Here is a 15,186-nt window from a genome sequence, read left to right as displayed (position 1 = left end):
AGGTACATTGATCTGTGATGGCACAACCTGGTTTATCTAAAGATTATGGCTGTATTTCTGCAGACTTTGTGGTAAAGCTTTTGTGAATTTATCCATGATTCCAGTGAGGTAAAACCATTCTGAAGCGAGTTTTGAGTCATGCATGTATCAGTATCAAAGCAAGGAGTACTACGTTGTTTGCATGGTAGATGGTATCTGTATCCACACAGTGTTATCTGAGGTCATTGTAATGTGAGAACAGAAGCAGCCCTTGAATAGAACATCAAAGCATACATACTGAAACAGGGTGAAGGTCCAAGATAAGAACACGTTATCTAAGTGTTCTTTTTTTGTTCTCGTTCTGTAGAAGAAGAAAAAGCAAATCAAGCCTTTTTCTTTCAATTTAGGTTTTAGATTTAAAATGAAGTTTAAAGGCTGCTGCCATAAATGGCAGCAAGAAACCTGACTTAACCAGATCTCCAAATACAGGCAAATACTGGCTGAAAGAAAGGATGTCATTTTAGGACTTTTTAGTTATTATACCATCCCTAACAAAACATTTGAACATGAAGTACTTTTAATTTCTTTTGATAGCAGCACAGATAGCTTCTAAGCTGTGTGTTGCCAGGATTTCTCTTGATCGGTTGTCCATCTACCATTAGAGGGTGGCATTTTTCATATTGTATATATGGATACTTCTAGAACATTGCAGATTTCATTTGGCATTCACATTTCCAGAAAGGAGCAACATTTGTTTCCAGCTAATAAGAAAAAAAAATCCTCCTTTTCTTGAGCTCTGGTTAAAGTAATTGCTGTGCTGTGTGTATCTGCCAGTTCCTTTAGGCCTCCACTTTAAGCCTGTTTGGAAATGTTCATCTGAAAAACACTTCTTTGGTGAAATTTTTAACTTCTCTTTGAACTTTTTTTAGAGTAAATGTAAATACCCTCCCAACTTGCATCAAGGGTTTCTGGATTTTGTTAGGCTTACTCATTTGAAGGCACAGCATACATTTATTCTTGCCTACTGCTCATTTTTGAATGCCAGAATGTAATGGTTATTAGGACTGGTTATTAGAATGTTATTACTGTATGATTTGCTGAAACTGTAATTTATCAGGACTAATTTAAAGATTACACTGTAGCAATATATAACACGTTTTTTGACTTATCTTTCAGTATGTGAGCTTCGGTCCCCTTCGATGAATGATTTTCAATGGGGTCTTGAAAACTCTGGCTGGCTTAAACACATCAAATCCATCTTAGATGCAGGGATTTTTATTGCAAAGGTACTTCTGAGCAATATCTTCCTCATAACATATATGGTGTATGTATTTAGCTGTCTTAATCTTTCCATCTTAGATATTCCAGCATGTGTATGTACAGTCTTTCTAAATATTGTAATGTGTACAGTATATAGACACATTTTCTGACACTGTTAAGGATCCACTGGGAATGTGGAAAGGACAGATGACATTTTCCTGTCATTGCTTAGAAGACACTTATTTTTTAACACAATAAATGTGGTAATGGATTTCTGTTAAGAATGTAAATTCTAATTCGCCAGTACTAGCAGCTGAATATCTCTCTCAGAAGGTTTAGTTGCGGAATATATATCAACATAATTCTCATGTTTTTAAAGTACAAATGTAGTCTGTCAGATGTAATAATGTAAGCATGACAGAAGCAACTGCAAATATAGTCTTGATATTTTTGAATGAAAAACAGCATTGCAAACCAGCATTTGCGCAACTTCAAAACACTTTTGCGAAAAAGTTTGTTTGAATGTGTGGCTTGTGTATATGTATCTCTGTGTCTGTAGGTGTGGGAGTAAAGCTTGCCACTTCCATGTGCAAGGGGTAAATAAACTCCATGGCCAGTCAGCTTCAAGGGAGTGTTGATCTTCCCATTGCAGTGTGCAGTTTTTCCACCATTCAGTGTTGCTGTGCTAGTTGAATTGGTATTAATGGCACTGCTTTTGTATGCTCAGTATTGCACATTTACAGATGGGGGTCTTTCTGTCCCCATCTCCAATTGAATCCATGACCCTTAAACCTCCCTCACTTATCGTAATTACTCCTTCTCTAATCTAACTTTCTGTTTCGGAGATCTGATCTGAGAGATTTGGTTCCAGTTAGATGGCCTTGGCTTCTCCTGGTCCCTCTGCCTTTGAGATGGTGAAGAGGGGCTTCTGTCACCTGAAGAGCTGTCTTGACTGTTACCTCTTTGGATCCAGTCCCTCTTCAGATACTGTTTCTGAGTTTTTTCTTCATCCTATACCACAGTGACAGCCACCCAGTGAAAGCTTCCAGGCAATTCCAGTTGGGGAACTTCCCACCTCTTCTGATACATCTCCAGAGCACCCCACTGAAGAGGTCCCCTGAAATATGTTGTACAAAAGGAGGCATTTAGATTCCCCTCAGGAATCTTTGATGGAAGATACCAGTTTTGATGAAGAGGAAGGGTCCCCTAGATCTCCACCAGAAGACGTCTCCTTTGGAGACTTTCTAGAAATCCTACACCAAAAAGGTTGTTGGTCTTCCCAAACCCCTTTCCAGGAGGAGTCTGTGTTCCTAAAAGCCTTCAGGTCTGGCCCATCTTCATCTTTTGTTACCCCCCCCAGTGGATGAGTTTCTAGATCAAGTCTCCTGCCAGACATGGAAGGAACCAGACACCGGAGAACAGATTCCCAGGTATCCGGATAAGATTCTTGGAGCACCTAAAGACAGACCATATTGGAGTAAGGGAATCCCTGCAGATACCATGGTTGTTGCGGCATCAACCAAAAAGGAGCTGGCCAAAGAGAGCTCCTCTGTCCATCCCCCTAATAGAGATGTAGGGTGTTGGACAGATACAGGAGGTACATTTTATGCCTCAGTGACCTTTGCCTTATTGTCGTTAAACTACCTGGCACATTTCACTAGATTACAGAGGGACTTAACTAAGGAACTCTAACTCTACCCCTGGTCCATATTGGCAGAGGAAGAAAAGACTTATTGCTTGTGATTGGGCATCCTGCAATCTATATCAAATGCATCCATGAGGTTAATCTGTCATGCAGCTGAAGGTTCCTCATGGGCCGTGGGTCCAGGCATAGCCATTAGGAGATAGGCCTGGATGTGATTTTGTGACTTTGTGGAGCCCTTTAAAGCATCATTCATCAATGCTCAATTTGAAGACTCATCTGTGTCTGAGCTCACCGTTAGAGACACTTTCCCACAGAGAGAAAGATTGAAAGACCTTGTCTGCTGTGGGAATCCATTTTTCTAACCCACAAGGACCTTTTTATAGAAATCAAAGCAGTGGTAAGATGTGGTTCAGGAAATCTCAAGGACCTTTTCAAGAATCAGAGATTTTATTCCTCCCAGAGGCAGAGGGGGAAATAATAACAATGGAAGATGCTGCCCACGTGGCAGAGGGGGTCCACAAAACCAAGGGTTCTGAGATTCCTTCTAGGACAGACCCTTTCAGTGCTCCTGAAGGATTGCCTAACTGTTCTCTGGAGACAGTCTGGGGGCAAGTGTTTTTGCACCCAAAAGCCTGGGAAGCCATCACAAAAGATACATGGATGCAAAGAATTGTATCCAGAGGATATTTCATTCCTTTTTGTAATTTCCCTCAATGAAAAGAAAATATCTTCCCGATGTTCCACCCAGTAAGTGGGAGTTAGCAGCTGTGGAACTTCAAAAGCTGCTAGACAAGAGAGTCATCCAAGAGGTCCCACCAGACCAAAGAGGATCTGTTTTTTACTGAACGTTCTTTTTAGTGCCAAAGAAAACAGGGGACCTGAAACCTATCCTGGATCTCGGTTATCTGAACCAAGTTCCAGATGATCATGGTTCGGTCCGTTCTGACTCTGTTACAGAAGGACGACTGGATGCGATCTGTAGATCTTCAGGACACATGCTATCACATCAAAATGAACAGATGTTCTTGAAGATACCTACAGTTCCAGCTGGGAGCCAGCCATTATCAGTTCAAAGCCCTGCACTTCTGTCTCAACCCAGCCCCCAGGGTGTTCACCAAATGCATGGCAGTGGTAGCAGCCTAAGACTGCATGTATTCAGGGTATGTCCTTATTTAGATGACTGGCTCCTCACTGCATCAACAAGGCATGCTTAGAAAAAAATGAGCAAAAAAATTGCAAAAAGACCAACTAAAGAATACACAAACCATGACAGTGTAGGAACAATGCAGGAAGAGGAAATGTCGGCACCTTATATTCCAAATGTTTTATTTGATGTATTAAACTATTAAAATCACATACTCCAGTAAGCATAAGCGCTTTCATTCATACAGTTGTGGAACTTCCTCAGATAACTGCTAAAAAAAATACCTCAGTTTAAATAGCAGCAAAAAATGTTCCGACTGGTTAAACCAGACAACACCCCTTCTTTTCATTCATATTAAAAAGCACACATTACGTTCCAACATAACAAATGTAAGTACTAAATTGGTATATAAAAGGATTCTGATGAACAGGGTTAGTTAAAGGATGAAAGTGATACTGATTAAATAGCATCCCCCAAGGCTAGTCACCTAAGTAAATGGTTGTTGATAAAGTTGAAGAGGGTAGGAGGGGTGGTCCGTGGACTCTGTACATGGAAAGAAAAGAATTATTATGGCAAATTGTATTGAATGCTGATAGTTGGCTGGAAATCAATGAACGTTGCTCTGTTTCATGCTTGTTGAGTGTCATTTATTGCAATTTATTTATTGCAAGTTATGGATTATTTAGGCAACTAGCCTTGGGGGGGGGGTGCTATTTAATCAGTATTACTTTCATCCTTTAACTAGCATGTTAATTATTTGTATGATTATAGCTAATCTTTGGACAAAATTAGTTTTTGGAAGTTATCTTAGCTACCTTTTGTAAATGATTTAAAATTATACACCTCATCAGACAGACACCCAGAAGCACAACTACAAATGATTAAAACTTACTGCCATGAAATAAAAATAAAATTTGGTCTTGGTAAATGTGCGAAAGCAACATTTATATCAGAAAAGCTGAAGCACCAAGAAAATATCAGCCACGGACAGGGATGTGATATAAAGGAACCTGAACAGGAGGGCGAATGTAAATGTTTGCGAAGAGATGATGGGTCAGCAATAAAACATGAGCCGATGAGAATGAAGTATGAAGAGGAATACTTTAGAAGATTAAAGCAAATATTGAAAACTGTTATACCACCACAGAAAGCAAAGATCCACGATAGCAACCACGAAAGACACGGCCAGTCAAAAAAAACTTTAATTAAAATAACAAGCATAAAACGTATCAAATAATGATGTCTCTCTAGCGCCTCAGCAAATATGCCTTTACATATATTGAAAACTACCTTGACATCTAGGAGTAAAGCTGAAGATCTAAATTAGCTTGTTCTTCCTGTTTTGACTTGGAGCTTTGGTGTGAATGACTGCCCCAAAACAGCACTGGGTTAGTTAGACAAGAAAACATGAAAAGTGCTTCATGCTTATCAAGTAATACATAAAAATCAGTGCACGTCAGAACGATATACCCATATGTTCAAATACCGTAGGGACACCCTCAAAACTGACCATATGTATATATATATAGCTCTGCAGTCATAAGACTGCATACATATTTGTTGACATCATCAAATCCAAACAGTGAAAGTTTTAAACCGTGATGAAAACAAGTTTGTTATAGCATCTTTGCTCAGATTAATAGAAGCATTTTGGAAAGGAGTGGGAATGGAAATTAAACCAGAAGTAAACAAAAGTCAGGCTGCAACGTAAAGTTCCAAAAAATGAAAGACTAGAAAGAACAGGACCAGAAGAAAAGGAAAGAAGACTGGAAAGGCCACAGTTATTGTGGTGAATATAAAGAACTCCTGGAATAGCCACATGCTAATCAAGATTTAATGCACAGCTGGTTTAAGCCAGAAGGTAGAAGGCTAGTAATGACCGCTCAGGATAGCAGACAACATACACCTTGATGTACAAATAATAGGAAAATGGAAGATGCAGACAAATGCAGGTTCTGCAGTAAAGGACTAGAAAACAGTGACCCATCTTGTTCCTGGGTGCAGTATACCCATAAACAAGAAAACAGGCCGTACGTCCGTGCAGCTAATATCCACCACAAATAACCAGAAAACAACTCATGTAGTACTCCGTCAGTGCAAATACCTCTGTAGTCAGCTCCAAAATAAAGATGAAATTAAAATAACCAATACTGCTCGTATAAAAACAATTTTAATATAATAAAGTCAGGTACATACATTAAGTGCTTTCATCCTTATTTAGCTGTGTAAAGGACTTCATCAGAACTATTTACCCAAGATACAACTTGTTTTATATTACACACAAGTACAATTGTTTAGTGGTCCATACCAATTTAGTTTAATTACATTCTTTTAAAGACCATTCGTATTGAAAACTTTTCATTTAAAAAGACAGACACAAAGTACTACCTCAAAGGCAAATACATATATACCTTTTGAAAAATTATACAAATATAAAAAATGTTTTAAACAATATTTTAAAATAAGCAATAATTATTTAAAAATAAAAAGTCAGCACAAGTATCGTAAATGTGTTTAAAAGTATAAAACATGCACATATTAAAGTTTTAGTAGGTGCATTCTGAAGATAATGTCATAAACACTCTGCTTTCATTTCTAAAGCTGGAATACTAGAATTCTGTTTATTTAAACCTGGGCAGTTAGTGGCATTTAATCTGAACTGTCAAATCATCTCCATGAATTATAAATATGTTCACCAAGATCCCCCTCTTTCATTGTAAGTCACTATTTCCAAAATGCCAAAAAGGAATTTTTTGAAACCCTTGCAAGAATGAGTATGTTTAAACAAAGAACTGTTAGTATTTTCTGTCATAAGATCATAACTATTTCTCAGTCTTGCCAACATACAAATTCTGACAGGCAGTGCAGACTGCGATGTAAATTGACTCCTTTAATTCCACAGTTCCCTTATACTAAACTAATCTGTATATTTCTGTTATTAATGTTATCCACTTTTAAAATAAAATGGCACTGGTTACAAGCACCGAAGGGGTAGGTTCCTCCTTTGTGTGTGGTGTCTCTGATACTAGTGCTTCTTTCCACTAATATTTTCAAGTTTTTACCTGTCTTGTAGGTAATGAAGGCTGCTTTACCAATTGTCTCCATAAGTGTGGTATATATTTAAAATATTCCAGTTATTTTTGGTAATTAATATTTTTAGCCATGTTGTCGTGTTAATGAGAGAATTGGTATAAGAACAGCCAGTTTGTGTTCCATTGCCATCCTGTATAGAGCAGTCCCTGCTGTAATCTGAACCCAGTAAGGATCGATATTTCTTATCCCATTCTTTGTGTACTTCCTTTGCTACGTTGTACAATAATTGTTTGGGATAGCCCCTTTCCAGGAACATAAAAATAATCTTTTCCATTACCCTCTCAAATAAACTGATATTTGAACACATTCCGGCTGCTCTGATGAACTTACTTTTGAATATGTTCTTTGTATGAAAAGGGCGGCAACTGTTGTATTGCAAATAACTGTTACAGAAAGTCTCCTTCCTGAAAATAGTTGATTCAAAACAGTTGGAGTCCAAGTTTTTAGTTAAACTCGCATCTAAATAATTAACTGCTTGCAGAGTTTGTCGATGGGTAAACTTAAAAAATTGAGTAGTGTTGTTTATATAGTGGAGAAATTCTGTAATTTCTGCTCTGAGGATGTCCATAAAATAAAAATATTATCCAGATGTCTAAAATAAACCTTCCAACAGTTTCTGAATTTGGAATCCAGTATAAAATGCCTGTCTTATGTATACATAACTAAATTTGAGTTTGTTGGGGGGGGGGTGCATGCAGCCCCCATAGCCACTCCTTTCTGTTGTCTGAAATATTTCCCCTCAAAAAAGATGAAATTATTGGTACCACCCTGTGATGACATGATTGACAGGCAAACTTGCTCAAGTGTGATAGGAAAATGTTTTATATTTGCTAGGTAGAGGAGGAAAAAAAAAAGCCTTTAGAGATTAAAAACACCAAGTGAAACCTCTTCTGTGATGCCAGACATAGGCACTGGAGGAAACAGTAAGTCAATGTGAAACAGATCAGTACTGCTGCAGGTGTTGGGTGATGATGCCAGAGCAAGTGTTCCTACAGAGTGAAAGGCTGTGACCCCCTGAAAAAAACATACCTCTGGTGTCTGTTTATTTAGATCACTTTGAATTCACAGAGAACCCTGAAATTAACCTTGAATTGCTAGACTACTTGAACCTGTTCAGACTACTTTTTGATGAGAATGAAATTGAGGGCAGTGATGGCATAATGGCATCTAGCCTATGGTAGAACTGTCCTAGCCTCGGCAGGTGTTCAGTACCAAAGCATTATCCCAGTTGTCTTGTATTTTCTCTTACTCTAAATGTTGTCGTCTTTGCCATGTGTTTTTAACTAAGCTGGCAGAGACATTTGAGGTTGCTGTCTTTTACTCTACAGAACCATTTGTTTAATGCCTCCTGTTCATTAATTAGGACATAAGTAGAGATGTTTGGGTGTATATTATTAAATTCCTCACTTTGAAAACTGTGATCTTTCCTTAGTCATCTAAAAATCCTGTTTTACTGCTCTTCAGACCATTTCAAAACATCACATACAGGATGTACATATTCATGGCTTTGTCTGTCAACCTTACAACCTAGTAGGCTTCAAGAAGCTTGATTGGCACAACCCCTTTTTGATATTTTCTGCCTTCAATACATTAAGCAAGGTTGTGTTGGAAGAGTGTTAATGAGTCACTTCTTGTAACACCAAGGAAAATTTGCTCAGTAATCTTGAACGCTTTGTCTTATTAACCTTTATTTTGCTAACCTACGTTATCAAGTCTGTTAGCTGTTCCAGCAGTGCATTGCAGGCATTGACTTTCAGATAGGAATGGGTCAGACACCATCTTACAGACCTCGGAGAGATTGCCTTTAAGTAACCTGTAAGAAACACAGAATGATGACAACTCCCAAAGTGTTTTTAATAGTTCAGATTTTTCAGCCATGTTTTTTTTTTTTTTTTTTTTAGTAAGGGATCATATATTTTGAAGTTCTTTGAGATGGATTGTTTGAAGGCTGCAAAATGCAGTACTGTGCCCCATAACGCATCAGATTAGTGAGGTATGAAGTGCAGCATTGATTATCCCTGAATAACTAAACCTGCTCTTTACAAATAGATGGGCTACAGTATATGCCTACCTGACTTTTGGTAGATACACACTGGTGATAGTTGATCTTGTTGTCTGCCTTTGTCCTTAGACATTTAATGATAGTGTCATTACTTTATGATTTTACCCTTCATTTTATAATCATTATTTATATTCTTTTCACCAAGTCTCATGATGGTATATTTACTAATACTAAAAATCAGGTCATTACTACAGCACAAGGTGTGATTTTTTTTTTAGACAACTTTGGAGAACTCTCGCATCTTGTATTGAAGCAATTGTGTTACTCATTTTATGTTTATCAGCATATTTGCTTATCTATTGTCCATTCCCCACTTTTACATTTCAAAGTACTAACTCCAGGCAGAGCTTTATGAGACACCACTGGTCACCACTTTTGAAATAAATAGGCAAACCTCCACCCTGACTTGGATCCTCTTGCTTACCCATTATTTTGCCTACTGAATTATGTACAAACTAACATTTAATGCTATTAATTTGTCAGTTATCTCCTTGTATGAGATTGTGTTGTATGCCTTATAAAGGTCAAGATAGGCATTATGCAATGTCAGCCCTTCAAGTGCATATGTTGCCTCCTCAAAGAATGTTACAAGCCACACAATTCAGAAGGCAAGATCCCACATAAACTGATACTGTTACATATCTAGCAAAATATGTTCTCATGTCTTTTTTAGAGAAGCTCCTTTATGACTGTGTGGTCTTACAAAAGAGTACTGGTTAGGCAGATTTGGCTTAAATTATAGGTGTCTGATGTGACCTTCCTCCCCTACTCTGTGAACTGGTACTGTCGCATCCTGTTGCCATAGGTCAGGGAAATGTTCACATGCTAACATTGTATTTAACAGGACTGATTAGCCATCATTTCCATAATTCTGTGTAGGAAACCCTCATTTAAGTTGTCTGGTTCCACAGAACCTATATTTTTGATTTTACTTGTGGCAGTTGGCAGGTATGTAGTTATATAAGGCATGTTCCTTTTTATTTCACTTCTGATTTTTCAAGTCATATTTTCCTCTGGCAACATATGCCTTTGAAACTGTCCTTATTTAGCACCAGAACCTGTAAACTGTGTGAAAAGTATGATGGCAGCACTTTAAGTATGAGTGAAATGTTATTGTTTATGTTGGAAAAGCAGTTGATGGCATATAACATCATAGCAGGCAGTTCCTCCAGCAGGAGACACACTTGTGAGCAGTCACTATCAGATTGAGGAGAACCTGGTAAGGGAAACTACAACCCACATAGTTTTAGTACTGTTGGATGGCCTCGCTAGTAAGGATTACTTCTGCTTTTGCTGTTTGTTTATACTCCAGTTGAACTAGTCCATCAAAGTAGTGATTTAGATTGTTGAGTGTTCATAATATCGAATGTGTAATACCAGCAGAATTGAATGCAGAATCATTTGGTCGACTTTGCTGGTATCACGGTGTGGGAGGTCACAGAACAGCAGGGAGTGGAGATTTGTCCTTACTCAACTTGTATGCGATGTCAGCGTTGGTATAAATAATTAGCAGTGAATGTGGGGGCCCCTGCAAAAAAAAAAAAAAGTGTTGCAGTTTTATTTTTTTTTCTGTTTTAACATTCAGTCTTTTTGGATAGACATTTTGCAGTTCAATATTGTGAAGTACATCCTCAGTCAGGTACAGATACTCAGTTCTGTGATACAGTAAACGAGGCAAAGCTAAGATTACCACAGCAGTTTAGAGAAAAATGCTGACAAAACATTTCACTTACTGCCAACGATTACCTCAAACTGAATACTGTCATATGATGATGATTTAGTTTACTTCTCCTGAGACAAGGACTTTGCACTTCATTTATTTATTAATTTGATCGATTGTGTAGTCTGTGTGTGTATCTTTGAAGGGACCAGGTATAACAAGCATTGCACCACACCTGCTGGCCAGCAGGGGAAGAATAAAGCCTAAACCCGAGTTATGCGTAGATACTAGCAATCTGATACCAGCTCTTACTCCTGCTGGTTGGATAGGAGGTTACTTAAAGGCATTCATCTCTAGAAAGAGATGACTCTCCCATGAGCAGATATTACCAATACCAGAATAGACTAGGGGAAACATTGATCTTTGATGTCAAAGCTGGTAATGCCCCCCCCAAAAAAAAAATGTGTGTGTGTGGGTCCCTGCCATAACACTGAAAACTGATTTCACTGAAATTTGCTCCCCCCATCACCTCAGTAATGTCTGATAAAGCTAATTCTAAACTGCCCCTGCTGCCAACCTTAAAGTCCTTCCCCTAACACTGCAACTGTTCAGACAAATTGGAAGCTCGCATTATGGGGTGGGGTAGTGTAAAATCAGGAAAGGAGTTTGTTTCAAATGTTAAATAATTTTGTAGTATGGTCTTATGGGTCTACTTCATATCATCGAAACACTACATCAGTGAATCCCATTTCATCAAGATTTGAATATTGAATCGTCATTTAAGCAAAACTTTAAACCAGCGAAAACTTTCACTGGGAAACTAACCACTTGGTCACTAGGGCAACATATACAAAACAAAGTGATTAAAGCCCACCAAAGTGGGGGCTTTGCCCTCCACAGCCCCTGGATCAAATCCAGACATTACTGAAAATGAGATCTTTTTATGCCTGGAATTGGCCGAAATAGTCCTCAAGAACAATTTTATGTACTTCGAGGGTGGGTTTTATAAACAGGAGACTGGAATAGCCATGGGGGCCTGCTGTGCTCCCATTTTTGCAGATATAGTCCTATCAGTTTGGGAAAAGAAATATGTACAAGACAGTAAGTATAATAAATACTGGAACATGTACGCCAGATTTTTGGATGACATCTGCATTTTTTGGGTGGGAGGTTTAGAACTTTTTGAGGAATTTATTCAATATCTTAATACTACTACACATTTTCTTAGATTCACATACCATGTTTCCCACGATAGCGTAAACTATCTGGATGTTTCATTAAGTAAATTTGAACAAAGATTTAAGTCTGTTATACATAGGAAAAGTACCTTTTCTAATGCATATATTCATTTTTCAGGTGCATACCCCCTTTTTCAAAATAAGGGAATTGTAAAAGGCCAATATGTTAGTGCTAGCCGCATGACATCATTGGATATGGACTATGGTTATGAATGCACCATCCTAAAAAATATGTTTTTAGAACGTGGATACCCCATTGACCTGATATCTAACATTTGTATTGAGGTCACTAATGGTAGGAAGGATATTTACAAGCCCATTTTAGGTGTGGGATCTGAGTTCAAGAACCAAAATGGTCATTTGACTAACAACACCTTGGGATACAACAGAGTATTTACAACTAATTTTAGTGGTAGTGCATATATAATAAAGAATATAATGGAGAATGAATACAAAAAATTTATAGAAGTCACAGACCTGCCTAATTTAAAGAACAAACCTATGAAAGTAGTATTTAGAAAAGGAAAAATCTTAACTTGTTGGAACAGACAAATTTTAGGAATGTTTTTTTTTAACAAGAGAAAGGGCACTTATAAGTGTGGCACCTGCAGTCAGTGTTCTTACATTATGCAAGAAGAGCAAGTCAATATAATTTGAAGAAATAAAGTTATATATTCTAAAGGGTACTCTAATTGTAATAGTTCAGGGCTGGTATATTTGATTTGTTGTAAAGGATGTGATAGTTTCTATGTAGGGAAAACCGAAAGGCAATTTAATCGAAGGATATACGAACATACTAATAGTATTAGTAACAAAAACAACCGTAATGCCTTATACAGACATTCCTTGGCATGCTGCAAAGCTAGTTTTTGTTTTTTTGTCATTGAGACAGTACCTAAAGATCCCGGGGGGGGGGACCCTGGGAATCAAAGTTAGCATATAGAGAGGCCTACTGGCAAATCTTTTTGGAGGCCAATAGACCTCTGGGTTTAAATGACAGCATTTCCCTTATACCCCTTTTAAAACGCAGGTCAGCAAAATTGTAATAAATATTTTATAATTTATTACATATAACTAATATTTATCACTTATGTGTTTTGGTGTATTTTCTTTTTCACAAATCTATGCAAAATGTTATATATTTTTTAATTTTATGTACTTTAACATGAATTTTATTCTTTACTTTTTTGTACTATTCATTAATTTTCAGTCAATTTAATTGAATAATAGGAAGGTTTTTAATTGATGTGTATATAAATTGGATAATGGTATAATGATATTGTATCTGATGAAGTCTGATGTTATCGGACAAAAACACTGATTTTCTAAAAAAGAGTTTTTCTGTGTTATTTATTAAAGACTAGACTGTTTTTACAGTTACGGCTGGTTGGATTTCCTTCTACAAGTCCATTGTTTAGTTAAAGTTTTCTATTGACTGATTTAATGGTTAAGTTTATGTGAGAGTCAAAACTAAGATTGCGATCGATTGTTACGCCTAAACGTTTAGTTGTTGTTTCAGGTACTATTACAGTGCCATTATTTGAAACTACTGAGAAATTTATGGGAGACTTTAGGGTGGGGGTGAATCATAGGAGTTTTGTTTTTTTAGGGTTTAGGAGGAGACAAGGTCAGTTGTCAATCTCCTCTCCGGTCCAGCTGGTGAATCTGGGAATCTTGAGGCAATGTTATAACTGCCTCATGTACACAGACAACCCTCTCCTCCTCCCACATAACACAAATACTTGCGAGAGATGCAGCTATTTAGCCAAACTGGAGGCTGAGCTCTCTCAACTCAGGACTGGCAAGACCAGACAGGAGGAGAAGGCAACTACACACACCACAAAACCAGCCTCACATAATGCTACCACACCACTGAATCAAACACATAAACACACAAAGACATACTCGGAGGCTCTGAGTAAAATTTACCTAAACAGCAGAGGCCTCCAAAGCAGACACCCAAACAACTGCTACCTCAAGACACCCCACAAGCAACACATAAACCACAAAATCAGTGTGCAAAGCAGTCACAGCCCTTAAGGCCAAATACAACACCAAACATACTTGTCATAGGTGACTCCATAGTCAGACACACTGATGTCCCACTCACCAGGTTGAACAAGGAGAGGGTCACAGTAAGCTGCCTATCGGGCTAGAATCCGCCACATAACACAAGCACTCGGGTCACTCCACGGCAAGTACAAATATGACACAGTCATTGTCCATGCTGGTGTGAGCGACCTGAGACGTACCTCCCTGGACTACATGAAAAGAGACATAGAGGAGCTCTCTGATTATGTAGCCCAGGCAGGTATGACCCTGACCCTGAGCAGTATCCTTCCTTCACCAAGAATGATGCCACAATATAGAGACAAGATGATCAGCTTTAACAATTGGCTTAATGTCTGGTGTCATTCAAAGGGGATCCAGTGTCTGTCTGCCTGGGATGACATGCTTGACAAGCCACACTGCTTAGCAAGGGACGGCGTGCACCTGTCACCCTGGGATTCGGATATTGGCTAAGGCTCTTGCCACCCCATAGTGCCTTGTTTAGGCAAGGCTCAAATTCTAAACCTACCACCCTAGAAAACAAAAATGGGAAGAAACTGAGGGTAATGCTGCTCAATGTCAGAAGTCTAAATCTCAAAATGCACGCACTCGAGGCCCTTCTCAGTATGGAGAACATCAATGTCTGTGCTGTAACTGAAACCTGGTTCAAGGCTCCTGAGAGCACCCTGGCACTATTAGGTTTTACCTCGTATCATGCGTTCCGGCCCCAAAACCCGGACCACACCACAAAAGGAGGGGGTGTATCCATGTTCATAAAGGATACCCACACCTCCAGGTTGGTGGCAACGCACGAAGCTTCAGAAACCATCCAGGTGCAACTAACCATAGGTAAAACTGCTCTACAAATTGTAGCATGCTACAGGCCACCCTCTCAAACTCAGGAACCCCACACAGCCTTCCTGAAGACACTGGAGGGTATAAATGTATCTCCAAACACCATCATATTGGGTGACTTCAACTACCTGAATATAGACTGGGAACATTACTCAAGCCCTAACTTTCTAGCCCAATGGTTCCTGGAGTTCATAAATTCAA

The 15,186-nt window shown here is 38.4% G+C and overlaps 1 protein-coding gene across 1 annotated transcript in view; it reads left to right on the top strand.

The window, feature by feature from the left end:
- The window catches only part of MTMR7 (myotubularin related protein 7), a 901,754-nt gene that overhangs the window by 507,998 nt on the left and 378,570 nt on the right, over window positions 1–15,186 (top strand). Inside the window, exon 8 of the mRNA XM_044062411.1 lies at window positions 1,156–1,265. Coding sequence (XP_043918346.1) covers window positions 1,156–1,265 — 110 coding nt within the window. The remainder of the gene's footprint in view (window positions 1–1,155; window positions 1,266–15,186) is intronic.

This window comes from Protopterus annectens, chromosome 2.part1, assembly GCF_019279795.1.
Source record: "Protopterus annectens isolate FY-2018-M chromosome 2.part1, PAN1.0, whole genome shotgun sequence".
In the NCBI taxonomy this organism is placed as follows: Eukaryota; Metazoa; Chordata; order Ceratodontiformes; family Protopteridae; genus Protopterus; species Protopterus annectens.
The sequence above is the reverse complement of the archived record's forward strand: the minus strand, read 5'-3'. Positions and strand labels throughout refer to the sequence as shown.